Below are 26906 nucleotides of genomic sequence, written 5' to 3'. Positions count from 1 at the left end.
TGAGAACTGGGGGAATCCGCTCCGCTCCCTCGGCTCAGGCTTTCTTTATAGGTGTCGAATCTGGCAGCTATTTAGATCCAATTTCCACTCCTCTCCGGAGAGATTCAGCCAGAGGCCAGTGCTTGTGCACGCCGCATGCTCCGCTCCCTAAAGAAATCTGCAGCTGGGCTTTGGATCCCCTCCAGCCAGAAGCTGTACATCAGTCGTGCAGAAATAAAATAGCTTTGGAGAGGAGGAACCTGAGCTATTGGGCCTGGTTTGGGCTCATAGTTGTTTACAAGCAGAGAAATTGTGCAGTCACATCATTCATGTTAATGGTGATAAGTTTTAAATAGATAGGGCAGGGTTTTCAGGAGGTCCCACTTGCTGTGATTAAAGACAAAAGTAGAAAATATTCGTTTTTAAAGTTTTTATGTTCTTAAAGGGGCCCTAGAGTGTCGCACTGTATTTTACTTGGTATCATTGAATAATGAGAGTTTGCTACATGGAACCAGAACAGAGCTGGAAATTGGGCCAGTGTTGATCCCCCAAATCTGTGTCATAACAGTCTTGACGCCCCCAAAAATTACATACCGCCAGCCCGCTAGAGACAACTCCAGTCCAATATCCCACTATAACTATACAATTTATACATCAGATGGCTAAAACTGCTCATTACATACGTTCTGGCACCTTTAGTTTAGTGTTCCAGACCTGCTGGTGGGTCCTTCACCATTGTAAGGTCTCCAGCGTGTGGAAGTGTTTCTGCTCATACACAAGATATTCTTTCTCTGATTCTTCCTAGAATTGTTCCTGCCTTCCTTGCTATTTCCCCCTACATTGTTTAGAATGTTTGGCCTTTTTCACATGAAACTCCTCTCCAGCTGTTTCCAGTCAGTCTGCTGGTGTGAACTTGCAGAGTGGTTTGTAATTAATTGCAGAAGATCTTTCAGATCTTTTTGTTACCGTTAAATTAACGTCAAATTCTGAAGCTGATGTAAAACACTTGTGTGACATCATCTGAGATGTTTGGCTTGATGTCACTCTCATTTGCTTATGTCCTGGAACGCTTGTGTATTTACCTAACTGTTCCCTGAGGTGCAGCCATCTCTTTCTCGGTTAGGGGAAAAATGGTGTGTTCTTCATTATGGATCAGAGGAGGGAGGGTTTCAAGCCAGTATTACTAAATTCACCTTTCATCTTGGACTGACCTCTTTTTACATAAAGCGTTTATCTGTGCACTGATTTACACTTGTAATTGTGCTTTAAAGGGGCTTTATTTGAATGCTAAGCAATGAAATTAGATATTCAAATCAGTTTAGCCACAGACAAGCCTTACTTCAAGTTAATTGAGCCATTAAGTCTGAGAGGTAGACAGGAGAGCTATGGGCTGGTTCTGTATTGCTGAATTCCCAGCCATTTTTTGAAGTGGTTTAAATGGTTATGGATATTCAACAGTAACACTTTTCATACATTTCAACTGCTTCTCCAGTGCTCACCTGTGATTCTATACAGACTAATGGAGACTCCATCTGTGAGTCAGATGTCAAACTGTATTCAGGGAATTCTGTTAGACTGAAGAGCAATTTGTCACAGCTTATAAAATCATTTCAGTTCTGAAAATATAGATAATGCAACATTTTAGTGAATGTTCAAATAGCAACAAGAAAACGACACACTATGATATACAAGTTGAAGTGTGCAAGTTAGGGTTGCCCCCTCAGCAATGTTCATGGTCACTGGATCTATCTTCTTTTTTTTTTTTTTGTACTGAAGTAGCTGCGCTCATGATGCAGTCTTCGGTAGAGTGATGTCTGTTTAGCTACAGAGCCTAACTTTCAGTTATAGCTGTGCAGCTCTGCCTAGTGCCCGTTTAGATCACGAACAGTGTATTTTGGAAACAGTTGTCCCAGTATTCTGAACCAGTGAATATAATTCTTAAAAACAATACATGTATTTATTAGGGATCAATCTTGTGTCCTTAAGGCACCATTCATGGACATTTATCATTATATTTACAGTAAAACATGAGAACAGAACATTAAATACAGAGCACTAAAGAGTGCATCTAGAAATTCCTGCTATAGAAACCCAATTAGATCACAACCACCTCATTGTCTAAATAAGATTTGCAAACTCATGAAAGTTGAATTGTGTGTGCAGGAATTGCACATATATATGTATATGTATATATGTGTGTGTGTGTGTGTGTGTGTGTGTGTGTGTGTGTGTGTGTGTGTGTGTGTGTGTGTGTGTGTGTGTCAGGAAAATGGGAAATGTAAATAGAACTGCATAATTAGCTCATATAACTATGCAGTACTTTTTTAGATTGTCCTGATGCTCAGGAGTCCTATTAAGCCTAATATGTAGAACCAGTTGTTTGTTTACTTACTTACTAACCATCATGTTGCCCAAAAAAATTACCTAGTATTTTAGTTTTTGAACCTCACACTTAACCTGGTCAAAGTAACTGTAAAATTTACTGTATGGGCAGTTACTATGCGACCGTAGAAATAAGATTTCGCAGGCTCCCTCTTACTGATGATCAACTACTTGAAAACCAAGAATTCCATACAGTCAGTTCTGTTAAGTAACTCATGGAGAAAGATCATCCTTGGCGTGTCAAATTAAAGTATCTATGGGCCAGTCTTTAAGCTTACAAGCTGAATATTTAATATTATTTATTAATAAGTGTACTTTCTCACTGCCTCTCTAAGGCTTATAATATGCTCTAATTTTCAAGACGCGGACCTGAGTTTTTCTTTATTTCTTTATTTATTTTTTTTGCTTCTTCTCCCACACATCTGATCTGTAGTTTTGCTGAGTTTTGCCTTTAATACTGAAGAACAATTTACTAGACCTAACCAGATCAATTCACTGCTGACTTGGAAAACATGGACCACAGTTTTTAATTTTATATCTATATTATATAGATATCGATTGTGGGATAATATACTGTATATATGTATATAGACTTCACATGGAAATGTGTCTTGTCTTTGGCCCAGACTTCATTATAACACTTGCAAAATGATGTCTGCTTTGGGAACTGCCAGGCTTTTCTTCAGATTTCCACCTGTCATCCTGCTGAGTGAGAAGGTGAGAAATGCTTCTTTTCCCAGTGTCCCATGATGATGAATTGCCAACAAAGAAAGAGATGAAGGCCAAGCAAGATGAGTGCTGTCTCCATTAGAGCAGGTGCGCTGCTTGGAGTTGGACCATGAATGTGGCAGTGGGTTCAACTCTAAGAGGGCTTTCATCTCCAGTGAAGGTTTCGTAACAAAGATCTTGCCTTTTTAAAAAGGTACAGTAGCACTTTTGAGAAACCAGACTAGTTAAAAAGGCTGGATGATGTGCTGAACAACCAGCTCGGTCATGAACTCCTAGTGCTGCATTTGCAGAAAAGCAGAGTTGAGTGCTTCAAGACATTTCTCATTAAATGAAATCCCTAGATTACTGTATAAGCAGTCTGTAGCACCTCTGAATAAAACCTGAATGAATGGTCTTGCTTTAACCAGGTCCTGACCTCTGTAATTCAGATTTAATGAATGACTTACTTTGTGAAAGTGCCCTTGTGAACAGTGCTACCCTTCCTCCTCATTTGGAAAGCAGTTTGGTAACCATCTATACATTGCAGCAGGTTACTCTTCCAGGTAAAATGCCTGTTCTGTGCAGACAATGTGGTTGTGTGCCACTCTACGGACAGAGTCCAAACACGTAACCTTCTGTGTGGGCTCCAGAGCAGCTTGTCCCTTCATGACTGAACTTCAATCAGCTGGCTCCATTATTTAATTCAGGGCTTCTCCTGTGAGCAGAGCACGTTCACCGATGGAGATGTCCTCATTAGCTAGTCCCTTAGCGCTAGTCTGTTGGACGGCAGGACTGATGGGAGCTGTGGGAGACATTTCATCTGCTGGCTAACCATCCTCCTCAGAGCCTCCTCAGAGCCTCTCTACAGTAAAAGTCAAACCTATTGAACACTCTGTTTTTGAGTTTGCTCAGTGCTCAGTGTGATATCAGGGAGTACCGATCTAAGAGTAGGGGTGGGAATATGGCAAAAATAATAATGTTGGAGTGGATCAAATGCACCAGCAAAATGAGACAATTTAGGAAAACAATATGAAAATAAAACATATGTGGTGGAAAAAATCAAAGTTTGCAACAACCAACTAATTGGGAAGGAACATAAGGAAAAATCCAGCATTTGGTTAAAATGTATGAAAAAATATAATTGTGATTATGGACCAACATCCAATCAGCTTCTTGTTACTAAACTGCATATATATATATATATATATATATATATATATATATATATATATATATATATACACAACCAGTAAACAATAGAAAAAAATGAATAAATCTTTTGGGTTAACTAACCATATCAACATGATTTAATGTGTAACAAGTCCAAAAAAAGGGGCAACGGGACTACAGAAAGGTGAAAGTGCAAACATAGTTATCAGATATACTGTACAGCCAGTTGCAGGGATTATGATTTCAGGGCATATAACTTATAGCAACAGATAGATCTCCTCAATCTCTAGCTCTGTTTTTAAATGTATAAGACTTGTTGCAATCATAAGGGGATATGTCATAGTAGTGGCACGTTAACATGTTTGCTCATTTGTAAGAGAAGATTACCAATATGTTTCCCCATCAGCGTGAAAAGTGCTGTTCCGGCCCTTTCCCTCATTGCTTTTTCAGCTACTGATTCAAAAAACACCCATGAATAATTCTGACAGCAAATGGTTTAATCGTCACAGGCAGCTCCTGATGCCCATGCTCAACAGCCAATGGGACAGATATGATTTTCGAGTGGAATTTCAGGGCACAATAATAACACAAGGCTTTAAAGGGCCAGTCCAAAAAAAGCTGTACCATGCTTACCATATAGGAGCACTGTGTGCTTCTGTAATTACAGACTGTAGTCCACCTTCTCTCTGCATATTTTGATTAAGGTCCTTTTACCCTGTTCCTCAGAAGTCAGGACCACCACAGAGCAGGTATTATTTGAGTGCTGGGTCATTCTCAGCACTGCAGTGACTCTGACATGAACACTGTGTCCACCCATTGTCCATTTTAACAGACACTCCTACCTAGCTGGTCCACCTTGTACATGTAAAGTCAGAGACAGAAGCTCATGCTGTGTTGGTCATTCTTTAGTCCTTTGTGAATGGTCACAGGGCGCTGCCCACAGGATGCTGAGCTGATTGGTGTATGCATCGGGAACATTTCTTTATGTATCCTATTATTTTTATGCCATTTCCTCCGTCTCTGATTGCATATTGTCCTATCTCTGTGAACTGCCCATCTCTGTGAACTACTTCTCAGAACAAACGGTGCCATTCTGGGGACACGATGATCAATTGTTCATGTCTCCAGTTTGTGCAGGGGGTGCTATCTGTCTTAAGGAAAAGACTGAAGTGTAAGATGGAGTGCGTCTCTTTCTTGTCAGCTACAGGATGTAGTAGTGGCGTGACTGAGGACAAAGTGTTGAATGAGGGTAGTTTAATACATTCCTGTAGAACATAGCTTTGTGGAGTAATTGCTTTTTTTTCCTGACATGGGCTCCTCAAACTTTGGCTTTCGTACTTTTCAGCAAGTCATTGAAGCAATCTTTTACGCTATTTTTAGCACACACCTAAAACATGATCAATTACTCAAAGGCATCAGTGCTTCATCAGTAATTTGAAAAGACTTAAACACCTACTGTAATAACGAGCTATTAGACACGCTGGTCAGGGGCAGTTTGGCCAGCCCTCTTCAGTCTCTTCGGTCTCTGGCTGTGACTGGTGCCAGTGTTTATTGTGCTAATGAAGGTCACCCAGAGCAGCAGCTGGACTTTCTCACACTGTCCCTACACAAACCCAGCAGGAGCTGGGAATCAAACGTCTGCCCACCAGGACCATGAAAATGCCATATGCTCCCACCCCTAACCATAACTCCTCACCTCAATCAGAGAAAGAGACACTGTCAGAGCTGCTTCCAGGCTCAGTTGAGGTTGCACTGCTCAAAGTCTGAAGGCTCCAAGGTGGCTTTGGACTAACAGTACCACCTGACTAAGCTCGTCTTTCCTGGTGACAGTAACAAGCCAAGTGTCATCCGGAGTTGAACAAACCAGAGCACAAGTGCTGCCATGCAGGAGATCCTGCCCTGGAAACTTCACTGTGTGTCAGGAGAGCAGCCTTATTGCCAAGGTTTCCTGGTGTCTGGAACTGGTGCAAGCTGCAAATTGGCTTCTTTCATTGACACTGAACCTTTTCTGAACCCCCTTTTTGTCTTTCTTGTCTGCATGTTCCTTGGCATTTGCACTGCATTTGTTCACATCTCGTTTTGTTATTATTGACATTTAGGATGCATTCACCGAGCACGAATTAGGCATGTTTTGTGTGCTGTAAATTGGCAATCCTTTGGCGTCAGCATGAATCCTGTTTGCTCATTGAAGGAACAAACAAGAGCCGTGAGGATCTACAGCAGCAGCAGGCAGGCAGCACAGCTTTGAAACAATGACATGCAGATAGAATGCATGCCCCTACCCACACGCCTGAGTTGCGAAAACCAAATGCAGCCCTCTGCCAAGCCAGCAGGCCCGATGCTGCTGTTGACAGGCTGTAGTTGGGCTGGAACGCTCTATAAAGGTTAGATGACAGTATAACCAGGCGTTTCTCACAAAGAGCTGCCTGTGTTGAGCTGCGGTTGCAGACAGGGCGCTGCAGGAGGCCTGACAGCCTGATCCTCCTCCAGTGTCCTGGTGGGTTCCCTGATATTTATGGCCTTGGCATTTCTGCTGAAGGGCACTGATGAGAACCCCTTAGACTCATCCTGACAGCTCAGAAAATGCTGTGGCAACATGTAAAGTACATATTTTGATTGATCTCTTGTTGGAAGATTAAAGGGAGTTTTCTGGGCCGGTGACCTTTTGAGACGGAGCACTTAAAGTTTACCGTTTGTGATTGAGCTGTGTTTTCAGCCACTTAAGAGACACTTGGGGCTCTTGTGTTTTGTCCCTGAAGTGATTTGGCACGGTACTCATTCCCGGCAGTGTCCAAATTTATATTCTTTCTTTTTATCCAGTGTTGGCGACTGATGTCTGGGTGATTTGACTGTTTGTTGTGGCACAGGATGTGAACGATTTGGTGGAACATCTATTTAACATGACCTCTGCTGCCTGCTTTGTCTTGTTTGAGGTCAGCAGCAACTTTTTCAGATTTGGTATTCAAGATTTGAGCCAATATCCAGAATTTCTACATCCCTGACTAGGTCTGTAATTCTGCAGCTACGTACGAAAACAGATGACAGAGATGGGCTGGTCATGGTTTTTGAGGCATATTACAGAAACCAATTTGAGTTAGATACAGTAAAAACAATCCGCTGAACTAACAAATCCAGCACACCTTAATCGGTGTCTGCAGCTGTGGGCAAGCTCTGTAGTTCACTCTAGCGGTTGAACAAGGAACTGTGTTATGTCACCAAGAAGCCTCACGCAGAGCTGCGATAATCCTTAACCCGCAAATATGATTTGATCAGTTCTTAGGGTCGGCTGAATTAGAGATATCGACTTCTACCAATTCCTAGCTGATTGATTTTTCCATCCCTAATGCAGACTTTCTGAAAATGAAAACTAACTGGATCAGCATTACAGAGAAATGTGACCTTTTTTCTGTGGGGTTACAAATAAAGTGGAATGACTAAAACATGCTAAGCATTCTTCTCTCCTGGAGTTTAAGAAATGCATAAATTTTGAAGTCTCGCGATATGAAAAAAATCTTATCAGGATATTTAAAGACGTTCACAGTACACAATGTTTTGACATGCAGATAAAATGTATTCTTAGATTCTTAAAATATTCTATTCTTAAAATCACTGCTGTGATTAAAATCACTTGGCAACACTGCTGTTCAAATACTCTCCCATACAGAGTACACTGATTTATATTCAAGCTCTGCTGCACTTCATGTAATTAGGCAGCACTAATTAAACTCTCTGTAATGACATGTGCAGTTGGTCAGTATTCTTAAAGCACTCATGGTCTCCAAAACCAATATGCTCAAAAAGCATGTTGTATCACAATATCAAAAATTATCAGTTTCATGGAAATAGTGTCCCATATCAGTGACAGTAAAAAAAAATTAATTAAACACACTAAGATGTACCCATTATTTCTTTCTATATATTTTTCTTTTTAATGATTTACTTTTAGAACAAGAAAATGTGAGAAACATTGGAATGTAATTATTTCCTTTTTAAATTTTCTTCATTCTTTCAATCTTTCATGCATTGTACAGCTTGCTCCATCATTATAGAATCATAAATAGCTTTGTTTGGCTTACTCTATATACATTTAACACTACTGTGTTTTTAGTGCGGGGTTTTCCTTTGTTCCCAGTTTTCTACAAGTTATTTGGAAAAACTCAAGACTATAATAATTTAATTCTTTTATTAACACTTATCTGCATCCCAAAGAGATCTAGTTCAGCCCAGCTTTGCTGTTTGTATCATAGGCCTACTTTTTTTTTTTTTTTACTGAATTATTGTCTCACCATCCAGCTGTCTTCAATCATATTTTCCAAGGAAGGAAATATTACCCCAGAGCATCCTTTGCTTTCCTTTCCTCAGCTCAGAAGGCCATGTGGAGAAAGTGGAAAGTAAGAGATGGCTCCCACATTTTGATAGCTGTGTGACCCACCCAAGTCAGGATCATAGTCTCTCTTGATGTCTTGTTTTGTTCCCACAAGGCTGCCTAGCCCGGCTGCCTTGCCCTTCTACCTTGCCCTGCTTTTCAGTAATTAGACTGAAACTCTGTCCTGACACGAGCTGTGCTGAGTGACGTGGGAAGAGTTCAGAAAGGTGGCATGAAAATGATACGGTTTGACCTTGTGGAGATATGAAGTTCTATGTGATGAGAGGCCATCACTCACATAAAACAGGGAGGTAGGAGAAGCTGCTGTGCTAATTGGACAGTTGAAAAGAGTATTGATTTGGTTTGATGGATAGTTCTGCATTTTTATGACCAAGTTTCCACAGTGCTTCAGTGCCTTGGATTCGATCCAGGAAGTCCTTTTCTACTTTTTTTTTTTTTTTTTTTTTTTTGGTTCCAGTAAGTGCCCTTTTTATATTAAGCACTTTCTCACTTTCGCTCACAGTAACTTGTAACTAATTACCACAATTAATTTGGAGATGAGCTGTAAATGGGCTCGAACAAGAAAGCTTCTGAACACTTAATGGGAAAACATTTAGTTATTCAGTGATGGTCATGCACTTTAAATCTTGTAAACGTGCCTGTCTGGAATTGATGTGGGTTTTGTGTGAGTAGCAGCAGTATAAACCCAGACTGCATCAGGGTATCTGAACGGTCTGAGGCTGTAATTAACCACCAGTCTAGTCCCATATCTTAATATAGCACCTTATAAACACGCTGCAGTGCTGACTTGTTCAAGAATATGCCTGGCCTCATCTCATGTTCAGCATGATGAGTGTGCTGGTAATGAGGACGATTATTTATTCACTATAGTCACCATGGAAGGAGCACACCCCCAGCAGATGTTTCTGAGAAAGTGAGGTGCTGGTGCTCTTTTATAGTATTTCACGAGGTAACCGATGAGGACCAGACAAAAGCGCTCAAGAATAACAAGGCTTGTAGCATCAAAATGCAGTCTGTTAAGAGTGTAATGACGTTAAGACAGTATCAAAAAGTCTGGAAAATTAACACTTGCTTAAGTGTATTCAAATTTAAAACTGTTACAGGTTTGACTGTTTTTTCTGAGGGTGTTTCATCAGAGGGTGCCGTCTTTCAAAGGAACCACTGTCTGTGATCACTCCAATAGGATTGACCTAGATGCCTAGTTTTGAAGTAGGTGATGTGCCCATGCTCAAATGACAGAGCTGAATTAATTCAAATGTTTCAGGCCCTGCCACAGCATTTCCGCTGCTTGCCAGTGAGCTACATGTTCAAGGCTGGGGTTTGATTTCCAGTCTGGGTGACTGTGCTGCACTACAACACCTTGGGCAAGACTCCTAATACTATATTGGCCCACTTCTGTAATACAATTAGCCTTGTAAGTCACTCTGGATAAGAGTGTCAGATAAATGCCAGAAATGCAAATGTAAGACCATTTCAGTAAATTTCTCATTTCCTATATATTATTTATTCATTATTTCTTATATATTATCTTGTTTATGACTTGGACAAATGACCTGATCCTGTTCTGACACTTAATTTGTAATTCTTGTAATTTGTAATTTTAATTTGTAAAAGAACACACCACACTGGATATTCTAGATAATGTACTCTGGCCATATGATTGTTATTTAGATCCAACTCCTGCAGGCTCTGCATCACATGAAGTATAAACAGATTGTACAGTTATCTTGATCTTGGTTGTTATTGGATTCACAGCTTTAGTAAATGAGCTGTATTCAGTCTGCTCAGTAAAGCTATGATGTCTGACTAAAGGAGACCAGATGGCCAACTGGTGAGATCAGCTACACGAAACCAGATCCACTCTCTTTCAAATGTAAGAATCGCTTGCTTTGATGGTTTCATAAAGTTTCCTGGAACCTGACCTGGAACCAGTTCCAAAAGGAAATTGTTCAGTGATGGGCTTTCGTACTCTACTGACAAAGAATTGAGTTGCTGAACATAATGTGACTTCTTTATGTGCTCTTCTAGGAAATTAGCCCTGGGTTTTACCATGCTTTGGTTTTATCTTTTGCTTATTTCTCACACACACACACACACACACACACCTGTTTCCAGTGTTATGCAGATAGCTCATTGTCCTGGCACTTAACCATAATGGCACGTAAAGAAGCAGTTTGACGTGATGCTGCTGAAAGGTCATTGAATACACATGGAGGAGCGATTGGATGTGAACGAATTTGATATCTGTCCAAGCACATCTGGACCTGTCTCACCTGTCTGGTGAAAGGGGAAAGCTGAGGGTTTTTGTAACTGTGCTTAAAAGTCGCCACTGTAAGAAAACCTGGTATCTCTGGAATGGCAACTTTTATATGCTCTCTGTGTGTGTGTGTGTGTGTGTGTGTGTGTGTGTGTGTGTGTGTGTGTGTGTGTGTGTGTGTGTGTGTGTGTGTGGTAGAGGAACGTTCAGACCGCAGGCAGGAGCACAGCTCAATAGCTGTTTTGTGAGCTGCTGTGCAGAATTTGACACTGGACTTCAGTTACGCCTCAGTGGAAGACCCTGCAGAATTCCCATCTCTTCATCACTCAAATCTGAACACACATGCTCTCACTGTTGCTCACTCTTTCTGCCTTGCTTAGACATTCTCTTTTTCTTCTTTCTCACTTTCACCTTTCTCATTTTAACTCCCGCTAGTTCTCATACTTACACTCTCTCTCTCTCTCTCTCTCTCTCTCTCTCTCTCTCTCTCTTTCTCTCTCTCTCACTCTCTCTCTCTCTCTCTCTCTAACTCTGTCATTTTCTCTGTGGTCCACCCAGCGCTGGACCCTTTCATAGGGGCCATCCTCTTTAGAGATGAGGGGAGGATGTGCACTTCCCACTGAACAACACAAACATGAGCATCAGAAATAAAAGAAATTTCTTCAAATCAATAAAAAAAAAAAAAAGATTATAAACAAAAAATAAATATTTCTGTCTGTTCTGTGTTGACTACACACTCTTTCCATAAGCCCCTTTCAGACGTGCTTGGTAACCCAGAACTTTTCCAGACATTGTGTAAAGGCAAATGTCCAGCTCAGTTGTGCTGGACATTACCTGTACTTTATCCTGCAAGCCCCCTAGTACAAAGTTCAGGTAATGTATGAGTGAGCCTAGTCTGAATAGAGCAGGTAATTTTCTGGAAAATTCACAGTGGGCGTGTTGATTACTTCATTATTAAGGAGTCTGTAGCTATGGTAACCATCTTTGATGTGCTGTAAGCAAAACACTATTTCCACAGTCTGTTTATCAAAGTTATTTTACAGTCTTAAGAACTGATCTACAGTTGGAACAGGTTGGTACGTCCAGCTCCTCTGGATGACCGCATCTGTTGAAGAGACAAACATGGGTAATGTACAGATCAGTGGAATCGCGGATATCTGCATCAGTCTTTCTCTCTTTCCATTGCTATTGCTGTTTTCTGCTCTATGATGAATTTGTCTGGCTCGTTTACAGACTTTACCAGCAGTGTGGCTTCTTGTCTGGTTAGCGCACCATCTCTTTATGATTCAAGTGTGTGTGTGTGTGTGTGTGTGTGTGTGTGTGTGTGTGTGTGTGTGTGTGTGTGTCAGTTGTTGTACACTCACTGCTGATTGATACTTAATTTCTCTTCATTAGTGAGATTCTCTGTGCAGAGAGCCATCTGCTTGGGATGTGGTGTTTTCTCTCTCGCTCTGTCTGTGTGTGTCTGTGTGTGTCTGTGTGTGTCTGTGTGTGTCTGTGTGTGTCTGCACATTATGTGAAACAGTGAACTAAAAAAAGGATCATCCTCCGGTTTAACAACTTTCACATAAAGATATCCAATCTAGTTATCATGCCCTCTGATCCGAGCCGAGATTGTCTGATACTGATCCAGTCTTTGCGCTTGTATAAAAATTTCAGCTACACAGTTTAGATATGTCATTAATTAATACTGCGGTAAAATCAGTTTGTTTTTAGTGGCAGTTTCTATAATAAGACATTCTGGACTGATTTAGTTTGGATGGTTGCAGTGTTTCCTCTAGGATTTTTTGCAGCAGGGATGGCAGACCCACCCCCCTCCCTCTCTTCAGGAAATAAATGAGAAAAAGTAATTTGACATAAGAGATGAAATACAGTGAAATTAGCCTGCAAAACAAGCAGATCCATTTATACATATGCCATCTTTCACCCACTGTGAACTGGCTGTTTTCGAGCTGCAGGATAGAAGCGTTAGCTGAGGTAACCAGGCCTCAGCATTTGTTTGTTTACCAAAGACTGCCTGTCTTCTTTGGTGTCAAATTAAAGTCATGTGATCTGCTGTGGCTTTCTGTGGTCTCTATGTATTTAAAGTACTGTCAGAATACTAGGTGAAGGAATTGATACATATTCAGTCATGCAGCGTCTGTGTGCACTGTGGTGCCAGCGGTGGTGTGCGTGCCTCCATTATAAACAGTGGTTTTGAATTTTAGGTTCTGTGTAGCGCAATGTGTTCAGTGTGTGACTGGCTTTAGTAAAATTAGTTTAGAGTTTGGAAGACCTTGTTTTTTGGAAGATTTTGTGACATTTAATAAAATTTTAAAGTAACAGCTGCAGTAATTTTGCAGTGATGGGCTACTGCTACAAAATGGATCTAGAGAAATCTCTGGGTTGCCTTATGACCATTTTAAGTTTGTTTAATATCTTAACCAAGCCTGACTGACCTTTCAGTTCCCATATCTGTTAAAAAGCTGCAGTAAAATCATTTTGTGTGTGTGTGTGTGTATAGTCGTACACACTCTGAACTCATATCTAAAAACGGGTAGAACCGAGCGCTTCAGCAGTAGTTCTATAGTTTCAGATATGTTGTGTTTTCGTATTTCACTGTAAGAAGCTCCCACACTGCAGACCTTCTGTTAGAACTGTTCTGTTACTTCTGAGAGCACTCCTTACTCCTCCTCACTGCTGAGGGCTGTAAAACATGTCTATTAGTGGTGTTTCGAGGATGTCAGAGGGCGCTCTGAACACTGTGGTAAACACAAAGACTCTCAACTTGATCTGGCTTAAAATAGCAGATACCCGATCCCTTAAAATATGTCTGGGTCAACGTCTCTACTTTTACACTATCTTTACTTAATCTGTGAGGCAAGTGGCACAGCACTCTCTTAGCAGCTACACCACTGACTCATGAGTTCCACTTAAAGAGTATCAGAAGTCTGATACCTTTTTAATGGCACTCTTTTGATACCACTGCCCACACTTCGGGCCAGTGCAGTCAGCACCTTTCATCTTTCTCTTGCCCACAGCACACAGCCTTTGAAGTCTGAGTGCCCGGCCTGTCTTAAAGATGGAGCGGAACCGTGGAGCCGCCTCTACACACCAGCTTGGGCATTATGGAAAAGCTTTAATCGCAGTCAGTTGATGCTGTGCTGACGACGTATTTCACTTGTCACTCTTTGTTTCTTTCTTTTTTTCCCAGCAGTGATGGAAGTCAGTATAATAGCACAATTCTCACCTCTCCACCTGCATGCGCTGTGCTCACATGTAGAGCTGAGGGTAATGGCTTTGCATCCATTACCCTCAGCTCTGTAGACGTCTGTCCTTGCCTCATCATGCCCATGCTGACAGTATGAGGCAGTACCCAGGAGCCACGCCTTGTCTCTGCAGGGGGAGTGTGTGAGTAAGGGTTCGCGAGTGTGAGCGAGGGCTGCATAATGGCTGCATAATAACAGCACTTAGGCTTCAAGCTCAAGTCACACGCACACATAGAGTATAGCACTGACTCCCATTGATATGTTATGAACTGGCCTTAGCTTTACATGTTTTGTCTAGATAATTGGTCGGCAAGTCGGGTTCTGACCATATTTATTTACCCCAGAATGTGACTGGGAAGATTTTTTTGAAAGCCCCATTCATTTGTGCCATTTAAAATTGATTGAAAATCAAGCTTAGACCCAGAATAGGGGCATAACGTTGACTTCAGAGTGACACACAACATCAGTGGTCTATTCTAAACTTGCTTCTAGTGGCATGGCACTCATAGCAAGCAGCAGAGGAAACACTGCAGTGCAGTGGATTCATACTCATGACTGAAAAGCTTTTTTTTTTTTTTTTAATGAAAGGTAGCTTTTATTTTCTGCTGTAAATTTAAACTCACAGCACCTTTTTAACCATCTTTAGTCAGCCTGCAAATTGTGCTTTTGCCTTTCACACTGCTTTGCATTTCCATGTTCGGCTGCACAGTAAAACTAAAGGTTGATTGTTCAGTAAGTTTTACAAATAGTATTGTTATAGAAGCCTAATCATGAAAACGTTTGATTATATAAATCTTCTGAATCTTCCACACATTGAAAGCACATCTGAAAGCCAATTTGAGGCTTATTTGCTCACCGTGATGTATTGCCTTAAAAAAAAATATATATTTGACAATATATTGTGCAGACCAAGCGTCTGTGTCTGTGTGTGTGTGTGTCTGTGTGTGGCACACGCACATCCCTCTTGGCTTCAGCAATGCTGTTTGACGAGGCCTAATGTAGTGGAGGAGACTGCTGATCAGCCTTTAATCAAAGCATTGGAACAACTTTGTCTTTTTCATTAAGCCCAAAGGTCTCCAGGTAGCTCGTAATTCCTAATCCTGCGCACAGCTCTAAGACTCCTTCCCTGTTCATCTTTAAAACACTGCAGCCTCTGCTGCACCTTCTCTCCCCAGCACGTTCAACTCCTGTTAATGTGCCTTCTGCGGATTGAGGTTTTAGTTAGATTTTCAGTAAGACTGAAGAGCATAAGGAAGGGCATTTTAACAGCTCGTTTCAGTGGTTCATCATTGCTGAAACGTCAATGACCTTGAAGACGGTCACTGATGTCACTGTGGTAGGAAATCCCCATCGAGTCTTTACCCGCCCTCGTTTTAACGACTGATCGCTCACGTCGTCTTCTGCTTATTCTTTCATGACCTTCACTAAGTAGCTTCTGTCAGAATCCTGTGTTTCGAATCCATGATTATTTTGCACATCGTTTTGGGCTCTGACTGAAGGTAAACATGCACAGTTGGACAGATTTTGACATTAACTAATATTTGCGCTTCAGTGTTGCCTTAATTTGTGTGCTAATCTTTAATGCTTCTTCGAGCCATTAACTTCCTCTGAGTAAACAGGGTTCTGTGAGGAGCTAATCAGACAGAAAGTGTCCACCTAAAAGGCGTTAAGGCACAGTGCAAGCCATTATCGTCCTGCTCTGCTGCCGAGCTGTCAAGCTGTCACTGAACTTTTCCTCTTAGAATAGTTTTATCTGGTTTTATCTAAACAGCGCTGCTGATTTAAATACCAAGGTGTAATATTTGATACATCAACCTTCATCCAGTTTAAGACGTGTCCCTAATTTGAATAGCAAAGATGATGTCACGGCCATAACAGACTCTTGGTCAGCCCCTGTCACATCCTTCCCGTTTCATAAAATGGGCTTAAATCAGACACTTTCTCTATATCATCTTCTTATTAAAGCCAGGCTGTAGAAGCTCTAGTCTGCAGGACCCTCCTGCTGTTATTTGATGTTCAGTTGTTCAGTGTGACAAATATAGTCACAGTACTCCAGCTTTAATGTTTCATTTCTCAATGTGTTTGCGCTTTTTATGTTTATAGCAGACAAGAAATACATCATCCTGCTGTGCCACTGGGCCGACTACAGTGTTTTTAAGCCCCTGTGCTTTTGTCCTGCTATTTTATGTCATCCTGGCGTCCACCAGTACAGTACAAGCATTACTAAAACGAGCTGAAGGACACTGCGAATGTGTGATATGTGCTTGGTACTCTTACAGTGGCATGAAAAGGTTTGGGCAGCCCTGTTCTCTGAGTAAAATATTGCCTGATTTTCCAAACAACATAAAGTTAAAGATGACATTTCTTCAATAGTTTAAGCAGAATGACTTATGTCCATGTTTTTACAGTTGCAACGTAACAGCAGCAGTTGGTGTAGCGTAGTGGTTAAACACACCACCTTCCCTGCACAGGCAGACATAGCACACTGCATCAATAAGAGTCTTAAGGCAAGACTCCTAACTCTACATTCTCTTAGCTGCAAGGGTGTTCTCACATTAGGCCTGGGTTGCCTTGTACTTTGCCCAAGCATGACCCCACCCCCCCCACCCTTTCTCACTCCCCATCTGGCCAGCACTCACTATGCGCTTGAAGTTCCGGGCTCGAGCACACTTGCGTCATCATGATGCGCCTTTTTGGGTTGAAGAAAAGTGTTGCTTATTTGAGGTGGTTTGTCAGTTATGCAACACAGCAGTGTTCTGTTAATCGTGCTGCGTGTATGAGAAGATTTCTACAGATGCAGCATTGGTTAGCGATTACACTAGATGCCTACCATGCCAAAGTCCACCTCTTCAGGCGGGCCTGGGCACATGCTTTGGCTGGGGGGGGCGGGGAGGGGGTGGGGGGTGGAATGGGGTACTTGCTTGAGCATGGTACGGATCGCCTAGCGTTCACAAGTACTTTAAGTCAGTCTGGACAATGTCCAAATTCTGTGAGTGTAAATATAAACAAATGGAAAGAGTCCCAGAGCAAAAGTTTGGGCACCCTGCATGGTCAGTTCTTGATAACACTCCCTCTGGCAAGTATCACAGCTTGTAAACACTTTTTTTGTAGCTGCTAAGAGTTCTTTCAGTTTTTTCTTGGTGGATTTATGGCAAATGTTTCCTTGCAAAAGCTTCTAGTTTCATGGGAGTCTTGGGCTGTCTGGTATGCCTGTATGCCACCAGTAAATCTTCCTCAAAGACTTTTTCAGTCAAACGGCAGTTTAGATTTCTAGCAGTCTTATGAGCAGTCTCTCTGAAAGTTTTCCTGACCTTCCAGACCTCATGGTGTCTTCTTGTTAACTTCCATTTCTTAATTACTTTCCAAACTGAGGAAACGACTTCCTGAAAACACTTTATTACCTTCATATAGTCTAGTCCTGTCTTGTGTGCATCAGTTATTTAAACTTTCAGAGTGCTAAGGAGTCCGAGGAAATATAAAAAGCTTTGAAATTTGCATCACCTGCCTTTGCTAACAATGACTGTGAACAAACTAAAGTCCTAACAAGCTAATTAAGTTCTGAGACCTAGGTAAAAGTCACTTGAGAGCTGAAATCTCTTGGGGTGGCCACACGTTTTTGTTCCTTTATGCTTAAATTGTATGACACAAAAACATATTGTCTTCTGGAGATCAGTTGGTGTCCTACTCACTGGTTTATCAGAAAATCAGAAATTTTGATCGGGCGGCCATACTTTTGCATGTCACTGCATGTGAGCTTGTGAACCAGCCCAGGTTGTTTTGTTTTTTTGGGGGTTTTGGAGTCACACACTGTTCCTGTGCTGCCAGAGATTGAGGCAGCGCCTGTAATTAAAGATCTATTTTAAATGACGCTTTAGCTTCGTAGTTCCTCGAGAAGGCCTTCACTTGTGTCTAATAGCAGCTTTGTGTGCACCCGGACCCCTCTGCTCTGGCGGTTTTACAGGGACGAAGGTTAAATGAACCTCATTTAACCTTGTCGGCTGACTCTTGCTCAGCAGCAGTGGATTAGACCTATCTCTGAGGATGCTGTGCTATTTAAGCAGACACAAAAAATGTGATTCAAAGCACTGGCTGACATTTTTCAGAAGTGTCTGTCCCGACTTCATGTTTCTCGGTCTAGAGATTTACAGTGACCTTTTTTTTTTTTTTTAGCTCCAGGTTAAGCTATAGTGAATGGAACTATTGCACGGGCAGCTTTAGAGCCATTTGGGCATGGTGCAGAATTTCTGATGTGTAGAGCCACAGGTTTTTGTAAAATGCTGTGAATTCAAGCCCTAGACTTCCCTCTTTCTTCATAACAAAAGGGTATTCTTGATGTCCTGAGATAATACTGATAAAGCCGTGAGCGAAAACGTCTCTCTTCCACTCTTCTTCATTTAAATGCCCCTTCTGAAACTGGTTGTGAGATCTCTTAATCAGATTGGTTCGGTCTCTCTTGTGGAGACGATCTATTCTTCTGAGCTTTCATGACATTTCCATTCCTGCCATGCTGCTATTTAGACTGCATATTGCTTCCTGTAAGGGAGTACGACTCTGGGTTATAGTTGGCCTTCACAGCTATGCTGATGCTGCACAATTGAAATGAATGTATGTACAGTGACATATGATGCTGATGTTCCTATCTCACTCACAGACGTGTTTCTACTGCACCGTAAAATGGATGAGTGACAGTTTTCTTAACATGAAGCGTAAGACAAAAATCCTCCTTACTGTCTTGGATTCAAGGACGGCAGAATTACAGCTGTGCAATCTGTCAAACTGAATGTAAGCTTTTTACGCGTCTAGCTTGACTTTCAGTTTCCTGTATAAATACAGTCACAAGCTGCTTCCGCTTAACTCCTCTTCTGTCAGAACTCCTCTGTCTGTTCTGAAGGCACTATGGAAACATGGCTTACTTTTGTTCTTGGCATGGTAGACTACCAGAGTGCTCTCCTTGGACAGGGAGTGTCATAGATCAAAAGGTTTCAGTCCTGCTCCAAAATGTTCCACCTGGTGCAGATAATTAGGAAGGTTTTCCAGTGCGCTGAGGAGAGCCTAACCACAAACCTGCGACAAGTTGTGTCCAAAGCTTGTTGATATGCCAGTTCAATGAAGGCCATCACATCTGCTTTGATCTCTGCTCTGAGCTGATTTTAGACCTCCACAAATTCTCCACGAATCCCAGAACCTGAGACATGTTTTCAGTTCAGTGTTGACATTCGATTCTCCTGGCCTCATGCAGCACGTTAACTGTTTGGCTTCACAGGTTCGCTGTGTCGCAATGCTTGAATGACACTTCAGGAGACGTGTGTATGGACCACAAAGCCCTTGTGTGAAGATTTGGGCATGCTCTCAACCTGCAGCTCCTTAACAGCCCCTTTTGTGCCCCACTGATAGGATTGCCATGGTAACTCCTGGCTGGTGCCAGTCTGGAGATGGGGCTCTCGCAGGGGTTCTGATTTCTCAAGAGATCCTCATGCACACCTGGCTGCTCTGGCCTTTGAAATTCATCCCACAGTGCTCCACAGACGCTGCATTGCTCAAATCACAAGGTGATAGAGATGGAGAAAGCTTGGAGTCAGAAGGAGCAATGAAGTGGTGCTATCCCATGTTGAGGGCAGGGAGCTTGAGTTCCTCAGCAGCAGGAAGGTACCTGTGATTTGAGCTAAGGCTGTAATCAAACACTTACAGCAGTTGGGAGCTGATGCACCGGACATACCTATTTGCCTTATTGTATAAGATGAGAAGATGGAAAGCTGAAAGCTAGTCTGTGATTTGGCTTCAGTGTCCTGGCTGTTTAAAGATCAGGAGTTTTGGGGCATTGACAATGCTTCATGAGGCACCAAAACAAAAACAAGACATTTAAGGCCTTTTAAAAGGCCTACTTTTGAGGCCTTTTAACAAAACCAAATACTTATGTGTGGAAGGTTTATTTATTTGTTTATTTTTTAGCTAGTAGATGTCCATGGTCAGGCTTTGAGAGATGTAAATCTGATGTGATATATATATTTTAGAACCTATTCATCGCATTATGAAGTGCATAGCTTGTACTGTGATTCAGTTTGATTACTTTAGTATACGTCCTTACTTCCTAGGATCCCCCTATCATTTAGCAAGGTTGAGGTAGAGGTTGAGGGCAGGCATGTTCCTATTCTGCTACCCATAAAGTCAGCTACCACCTCTTGCAGCATCACTACGCAGCCATCTCACTCAGATGAATGCAAGCTCTGATACATCAGCCAACAGATGCCTCTGTCAATCAGCATCACAATAGAAGTAATGAAGGGAGAGAGTGCTGTTAACCCACTAAGAGAGAGCATGGCTAATTGTGCTCTCCTAGGCTCTGGCTGCTGATGGCAACGCAACATGACCCAGGTTTCCTAATTATTTTGAGAAGCACACGAATGCCAGCAACTGGACGGACTGCCTTTACACCCATGAGAGAAATGAGGGTGCAGAAATGGTTAACAGTGGAAAATGAGGCCCGTAACAAAGAGAAGATCAAGAATCAAGCTCCACTCTCACCTCAGATCTAAAAAAAAGCCACAGGTGTTTCTGTCCATCCTTACACTGTGATGAGACGACTCCGTGCTGTGAGTCTGGAAGGATGTGGAGCTAATCAAGAAGCCTGTACTGAGAAAAGGAAATGTTCCTTTCCTCTCTGAGGAAAAGGAAGAATATTTGATCAAATTAAAGTAAAGAAGTAAAGAAGCTGATGGCGTTCTCAGAACAATGAAGTCCACGCTTACCCTAAGTGAATGTGTTTGTGATGACTTTGCAGTTAAACCATTTTCTGCTCCTTACCATCTAAGGCTGAACTCTGCATATCTGCATCGGCCCACAATTCCTTAACTGATACAGAAGGGAGGATCTTTACGGGAGAGCTGTTGACACTACTAAAAAAGCTGCACCCTTTTTCTCAGTGTTCATCACATTGTTCCACAGCAAAAGCCGCGATATAAGCTCTGAGAGCTTCACTGACAGACTCCAAGGCAGATAATGTAAAGAAATTAGGCTGTTCCTCCGTCCCAGACGCACATGGGTGGTCTCGCTACTCAGAATGGCCCAGCTTTATTTTAGCCTGGCTGTCAGGCTGTTGTTCTCAATCAGGGCTGGTTTAGTTTGGATTACATTTATTTACTTTTAGTGCCTCCCTTCAGCCTCAGACCCTCCACTTCTGTCTGTTCACATTACACCTCAGTGCATACTGCAAATCTAATCAGTGGTGTACTGAGAATTCATTTTTTCATAATTAAACACCACAAAGTCTTTGGAATTTTACCAGAAGGACCCCATCCCATCCATTCACACCCCATCCCTTCAGCCACAGCTATGCTAATATTTAGCCAAAGTTAGGTGGGAAAACATTCCCTGTGTGACCCAGCGAGGAACACTCAGATGCAAATTAGGATGCAAAGTGAAAAGGCACTTCAGAGGGAAAGAGCAGCATGCTTGGTTAGGTTAACTATTTGTAGGAGACATCCAGCCGAACTCTGGAACGCTCCAGTGCTTCGCGAGATGACGGATTTTGTGAACGTAAAATATTCCTTGAAATTAGTCAGATCTCACATGGATATTAAAAGATGTTTTCCACTCTCCCTCCCATTTCATTTGGCCGTTGCGTAAGTGTCGTTTAAGTGCTGGCAGCCGGCCGATTGTTTTGAAACTGAGCTGGCCGCAAATTGTGTGATTAACGGCGAAGCTGTGAAAAATGACCGTGACAAATCTGTCAGTCAAAGCTGGCGCTTGCCAAATGTGAAAGCGGAATGTCTGCACTGCTTGGCTCATGCACAACATATATTTATTCATTTTCAGGATTTCTTGTCTTTAATTCGGGGTGAGTTGAATGTTTCTGCGCGATGGAGCCGTGTGCTCAGTTTGCTTTAGATGTGCTCTGCCGCCGCTGCTCCTCCTGGGAGACGAGACTGCTCGCTCGCTGATCAGCAGGCAGGTCACAGTTTTCATTTCGTTCAGGTCCTTGGTGCGACATCCAATAGGGAATTGCAATAGCAGTGTTTCCTCTTCACAAAGAATGCTCTTGCTTCAGTGGTCTTTGCCCCCAGTGGGGTGAGCTTTGTGCTATAGAGTGCCAAGAAATATAGCCACCGTTCCCTCCATGCTCTCTGAAACTCACTCAGTGGAATTGGTGTTGGGAACATGCGATAGGAACGTGTTCCCTTGCTCTCGTTTTTCCTCACTCTCTTTAATGTGTAGGAAAGTGTATGAATGGAGTGTACATGCTTGGCTGTACATCGGCGATTTAAGCTCCTCACTAAATCTAGCTCGCTTCAAGGTTAGTTGGAAATTCATATGTCTTCCTCTGTCACAGGTGGTATTGCTTTTAGATAATGTTAATGTACAGGAAGAAGCTTTCCCTCAGAGACTTGCTAGATTGAAGTTGGCGGAAAGCCCAGGTCTGGATACACACAAGGTTTTAATAAGTCAAAGAAGTGTTGTCGGGGTGTTGTCGTCGCTTTTTCTTCCTGCCGGATTTCATGACTGGTTCATGAAACTGTTGTAGTAACTGTCTGCATTAACCCAGCTGATGGATTTCGTCTATGCATGGACAACAAAGCAGTCCATTAACAAGCCAGTCCCCACTGAGGCATAGCATCCTCGCAACGTGATGCGGCCACCCCCATACTTCACTTTTGGAGTTAAGGAATGTTAATTTTGTGCCAAGCAAAGCATTTTGAAACTTGCCTAAAAAATGTCTCATCACACCACATGGAATCAGTAAAGGTTCTTCAGTCTTACATCCAGACAAGCTGAGAGTTTTTAATGATCCACAGGTAAACTTCCAGCTTTCTCACCACAGTGGCACATCATGTCCTTTGTAACCCAGACCTCTTGTCAGTCTGGTGTTTATTAAATCCAAACCAACAGAGATCACGGTCATTTATATCAAAACCGTTTTGAGAGGCTTGGTATCTCCAAACTTGTGAAGCTGGTAGTGTCCTGCTTTCAGTCTGTGGGCTGAGATGGGGTTCGGCTCGCTGCATTCCATCAGCCCCTGGAGACATCAGTAATGGTAAACAACAACACTCCTCCAGATGGCAGATTGAAGGTGGAACCGGGGTGAGAGCGGAATGGTGACCTCCAAGAGAGGGAGGAAAGGAGGAAGAAGGAAAGGAAGAAGGAGGAACATGGAGGGAGGGAATGGAACAGAGTGAGAGAGACAGCTAGCAGAAGCAATGAGGGATGCAGAGGCCTGTATAAACAGTACGGGAGCAGAACTCCTCCTGACCGTTCCGCTTCGGGCTGGACGCCTGCAGCATTACTGCCAGCAGTATGGTCTGTAAACACACTACTCTCATCCCTCATTGTACAGTTTTGGAATTTCAATTGATGAGGGAGAGAAAGAGCGATCGAGGGAGAGAGACAGAATGGTAATGACTAACCTTTGGTGAATAGGCCACATGCCCTTAAGAAATGCTGGATAGGTTGTGGGTGTTTTGTAGCGTGTTGGAGTGTTTATAGCTCCTTGTAGGTTTGTGTTAATGTGGAGAAGGTGTAGGAGGTTATGTGCATACATCATGCGTTTTCCTTTTCTTGTGCGCACAGTGAAGACATGAGATTTTTTTTCAGTTCATTATGAGGACAATAAAATTGCTAGTTTTGTCTTTTCAAGTTGCTACTTGATGCCATTGATGACATTTTCTGTAAACCTTTGAATACAGTGCATAAGTACACATGGCCATACTGTGTGGATTGTGTCTGGTGGCTGAAATATTAGGGATCACACTGAACAACTTGCAAAATTAGAATGAAAAGGCTTCTTATCTGGGCAGTACATGGTAATTTCCTCAGTAAAACGCTAATATTAAAATAAACATACAAACGTGTCCATTAAAACCTCTCTACAACTCCACTCTTGGAGTATTGCCAATAGAATAGGACTCTCTGGAGCAGATAAACCTACTGGCACCATGCCTAATGCCAGGTGTGGGCTAGAGGGCTATAAAGGGGTGTACCCCCCCCCCCCCCCCCCAGCATTAAGGTGTGAAGCATTGGGACTGGAATTATGGTGCTCTGTCCCATACATTTGGAATTGAGTTGGGATGAGGTGAGGTGGCGAACATCCTGACCTCACTCTTCATAAATCTAGGAGAAAGCCTTACCTGGACAGTAGAGACAGTTACTCCAACAAAAGCAGGATCAACTCTTTAATACCCTTGATACTTTTCTACTATAGTAATGTTCACTTGCATCTATTCTAGTGTGATTTAATGCATTTTTAAAAAATGCGTCTATGTGCCTAAAACCTTGGTGTGGTACTGTAAATTACGTGAGTATTGATTTGTGCAGGGGAGAGTAAGTGCAGGTACACTTGTTTATGACCTCGGGTAATAATATCAGGCTGTTGCTCAAATACTAAAGCAGAGTTCTTGAGTTCCAGTCCTGAAGCCAGATAATGGGAAGTCACTGCTCAGACTCGCCTGATTCAACGTCTCTGTTCATTGCCAATTTTTTCAGGTGTGTTTGAGGGGAGAAATCACTGAACTGTGCTGGACAGTTCTGGAATTGAAGATCTCCTGTGCGAGAACTGTGAACAACTGTATTTATATTACGAGGAAAGTGGAGTGAGAGGTGTTGGAAAGACATTTTGGCTTAGCAGGATATGAGATCACGGGGTCCCCGGTTTTATGAGATGTCTGGAGGAAAACATGATCTTTTCTAGTTTGAGGAAGAGTCAGGTCAGAATCACTCTGAGGTCTTTGGGTGTTGGGGTGATTTCTAATTAGGTAGTGTCCTCTTCCTACATGGAAAGGAAGCAGAGCCAGGGCCTGTTGAATACAGTTAGAAAAGTGGATATAGCTATTAACACATACAAATGTAGTATCTTCAAATAGGTTTGGTGTCATTTTTAATTGGAATTGCTTTCATGGGATGCCAAAATCTGAAAATGAAAGAAGACAGAACACACACACTATATGGACAGAAGTACTGGGACACCTACACATTTTTTGTTTCTTCCAAAATCAAGGGTATTAAAAAAGTGTTTTGTCTCTGCTGTCCAGGAAAGGCATTCTACTAGATTTTGGAGCATTGCTGTGAGGAATTTATTGCATTTGTTTTATAGACAGGAGCATTAGTGAGGTCAGGATCTCCACCCTACCTCATATCCAACTCCCCAACTCCTCTCAGAAGTATTGGTTGGAACCCCATAATTCCAGGGAACGCAGTCCCACTGCTCGACAGCTCAATGCTTGGGGGGGGGGGGGGGGGGGCTTTATACCTCTCTAGGCATGTTGCCAATAGATTCATGTTGATCTACTCTGGAGAGTCCTATTCTATTGGCAGTATTTCTCTCGAGGGACGAGACAAATTCGTGTCAGCAATGGGTGCAACTTAAAGTAGCTGATTTCATTCATAAAAAGGGGTGTCCACAAACATTTGGACATATAGTGCATGTACAGGATGGTATAAAATATGACCTTTACCCTTATTACAGTATCTGCTGATGGTGTCTTTGTTGTGTGGTGTTGTGCCCAAAACCCTTACTTTTTTCTCTGAATTCTCATTTCAGTGACTAACAAGAAGCCAACGCAAGTGTCCATCACAAAAGTGAAGCAGTTTGAGGGCTCCTCTTCCTTTGTCAGGAGATCACAGTGGGCTTTCGACCAGCTGAGGCAGGTCAATGGCATCGATCCCAACAGGGTGAGTCACTGGACCATGGCAGGTCACTGTGGACAGGCTGTGGCTACGTGAAGGGAGGAAAGGACTGTTTGGTCATTCTGCACTTGTGCTTACCTGTCTCACAGCTGGATAAGGCATTTTTTTTACTCCCACTGTGCTTTCTAAAGAAAAGGGATCATCCTCTCTGCAGAATTGTTCACTTTATTTCTGTCTCTCTCTCTCTGTTGCACTTTTGCACTCTCTCTGTCATGCCGCAGGACTGTCCAGAGTTTGACTTGACGTTTGAGAATGCGTTTGACCAGTGGGTGGCCGGCTCTTCTGGAGACAAGTGCATGTTCATTCAAGTCCTTTACAACACCTGCCAGCGCCACAGCGCAGATAGAAAACCTGAATTTGTCAACTGCCAGTCTAAACTGTTGGGAGGTGAGCAGATCAGTAGCGACACATACACTAGAATGATTGTAGACTCTTGCAGGTGATTTTATAGACGAGTGCTACAATGAATTTCTCTCCCTGTATCAGACTGCCTCTTCTGCTTGAGGAAACAGTGTGCAGTGCTGTGAGCAGTTGCATGTTGCTAATGAAAATTCCACTTTTTCCGCCTTACCTTTGTATATTTAAAGTAATCAGTGAAGTCTGAAGCTGTTCAGAGCTACATTCTGATAAATATTGTGTACATCTGTTCTGCCTAATTGGGATTTATTGCAAATAGTTTTGAAGGCTCATGTGCTTTTAAAATTTTGAGGTGCATTTAATAATGCATCTGTGACAAACCTTATATACACTCACATGAGCAGTATACTAATACTGGGAAGGCCCTGCTTTGCTGAACAAACAGCCTCAATTCTACATGGCATGGATTTCACAACATGTTGGAAAATGATTCTTTGAAATTCTGGTCCTTTCCTACAGATTGTTCAGGTGTACTTTCACGTGCAAATCTCTCATTCTACAACATCCCAAAGGTGTTCTATGGATTTAGATCCAGTGACTGGGACGGCCACTGAGGAGCACTGAACTCATTATCATGTTCATGAAACCAGTTTGAGAGTTTTTTTGATTTTGAAGGGGTGCACCATTATGCTGGAAGTACCCATTGTGTGAATTGTGGCACATGATCAGTTAATCATTGCTTAAA

General features: G+C 42.3%; 1 protein-coding gene across 1 annotated transcript in view; it reads left to right on the top strand.

Annotated features, from left to right (window-relative positions):
* Positions 1 to 26906, top strand: part of stxbp6 (syntaxin binding protein 6 (amisyn)) — a 72151-nt gene that overhangs the window by 27928 nt on the left and 17317 nt on the right. The window contains exons 3-4 of the mRNA XM_072689223.1: positions 25659 to 25789; positions 26026 to 26191. Coding sequence (XP_072545324.1) covers positions 25659 to 25789; positions 26026 to 26191 — 297 coding nt within the window. The remainder of the gene's footprint in view (positions 1 to 25658; positions 25790 to 26025; positions 26192 to 26906) is intronic.

Source organism: Salminus brasiliensis, chromosome 10 (genome assembly GCF_030463535.1).
Source record: "Salminus brasiliensis chromosome 10, fSalBra1.hap2, whole genome shotgun sequence".
Taxonomy (NCBI): Eukaryota; Metazoa; Chordata; class Actinopteri; order Characiformes; family Bryconidae; genus Salminus; species Salminus brasiliensis.
This window is presented reverse-complemented; position numbering and strand designations above follow the sequence as displayed.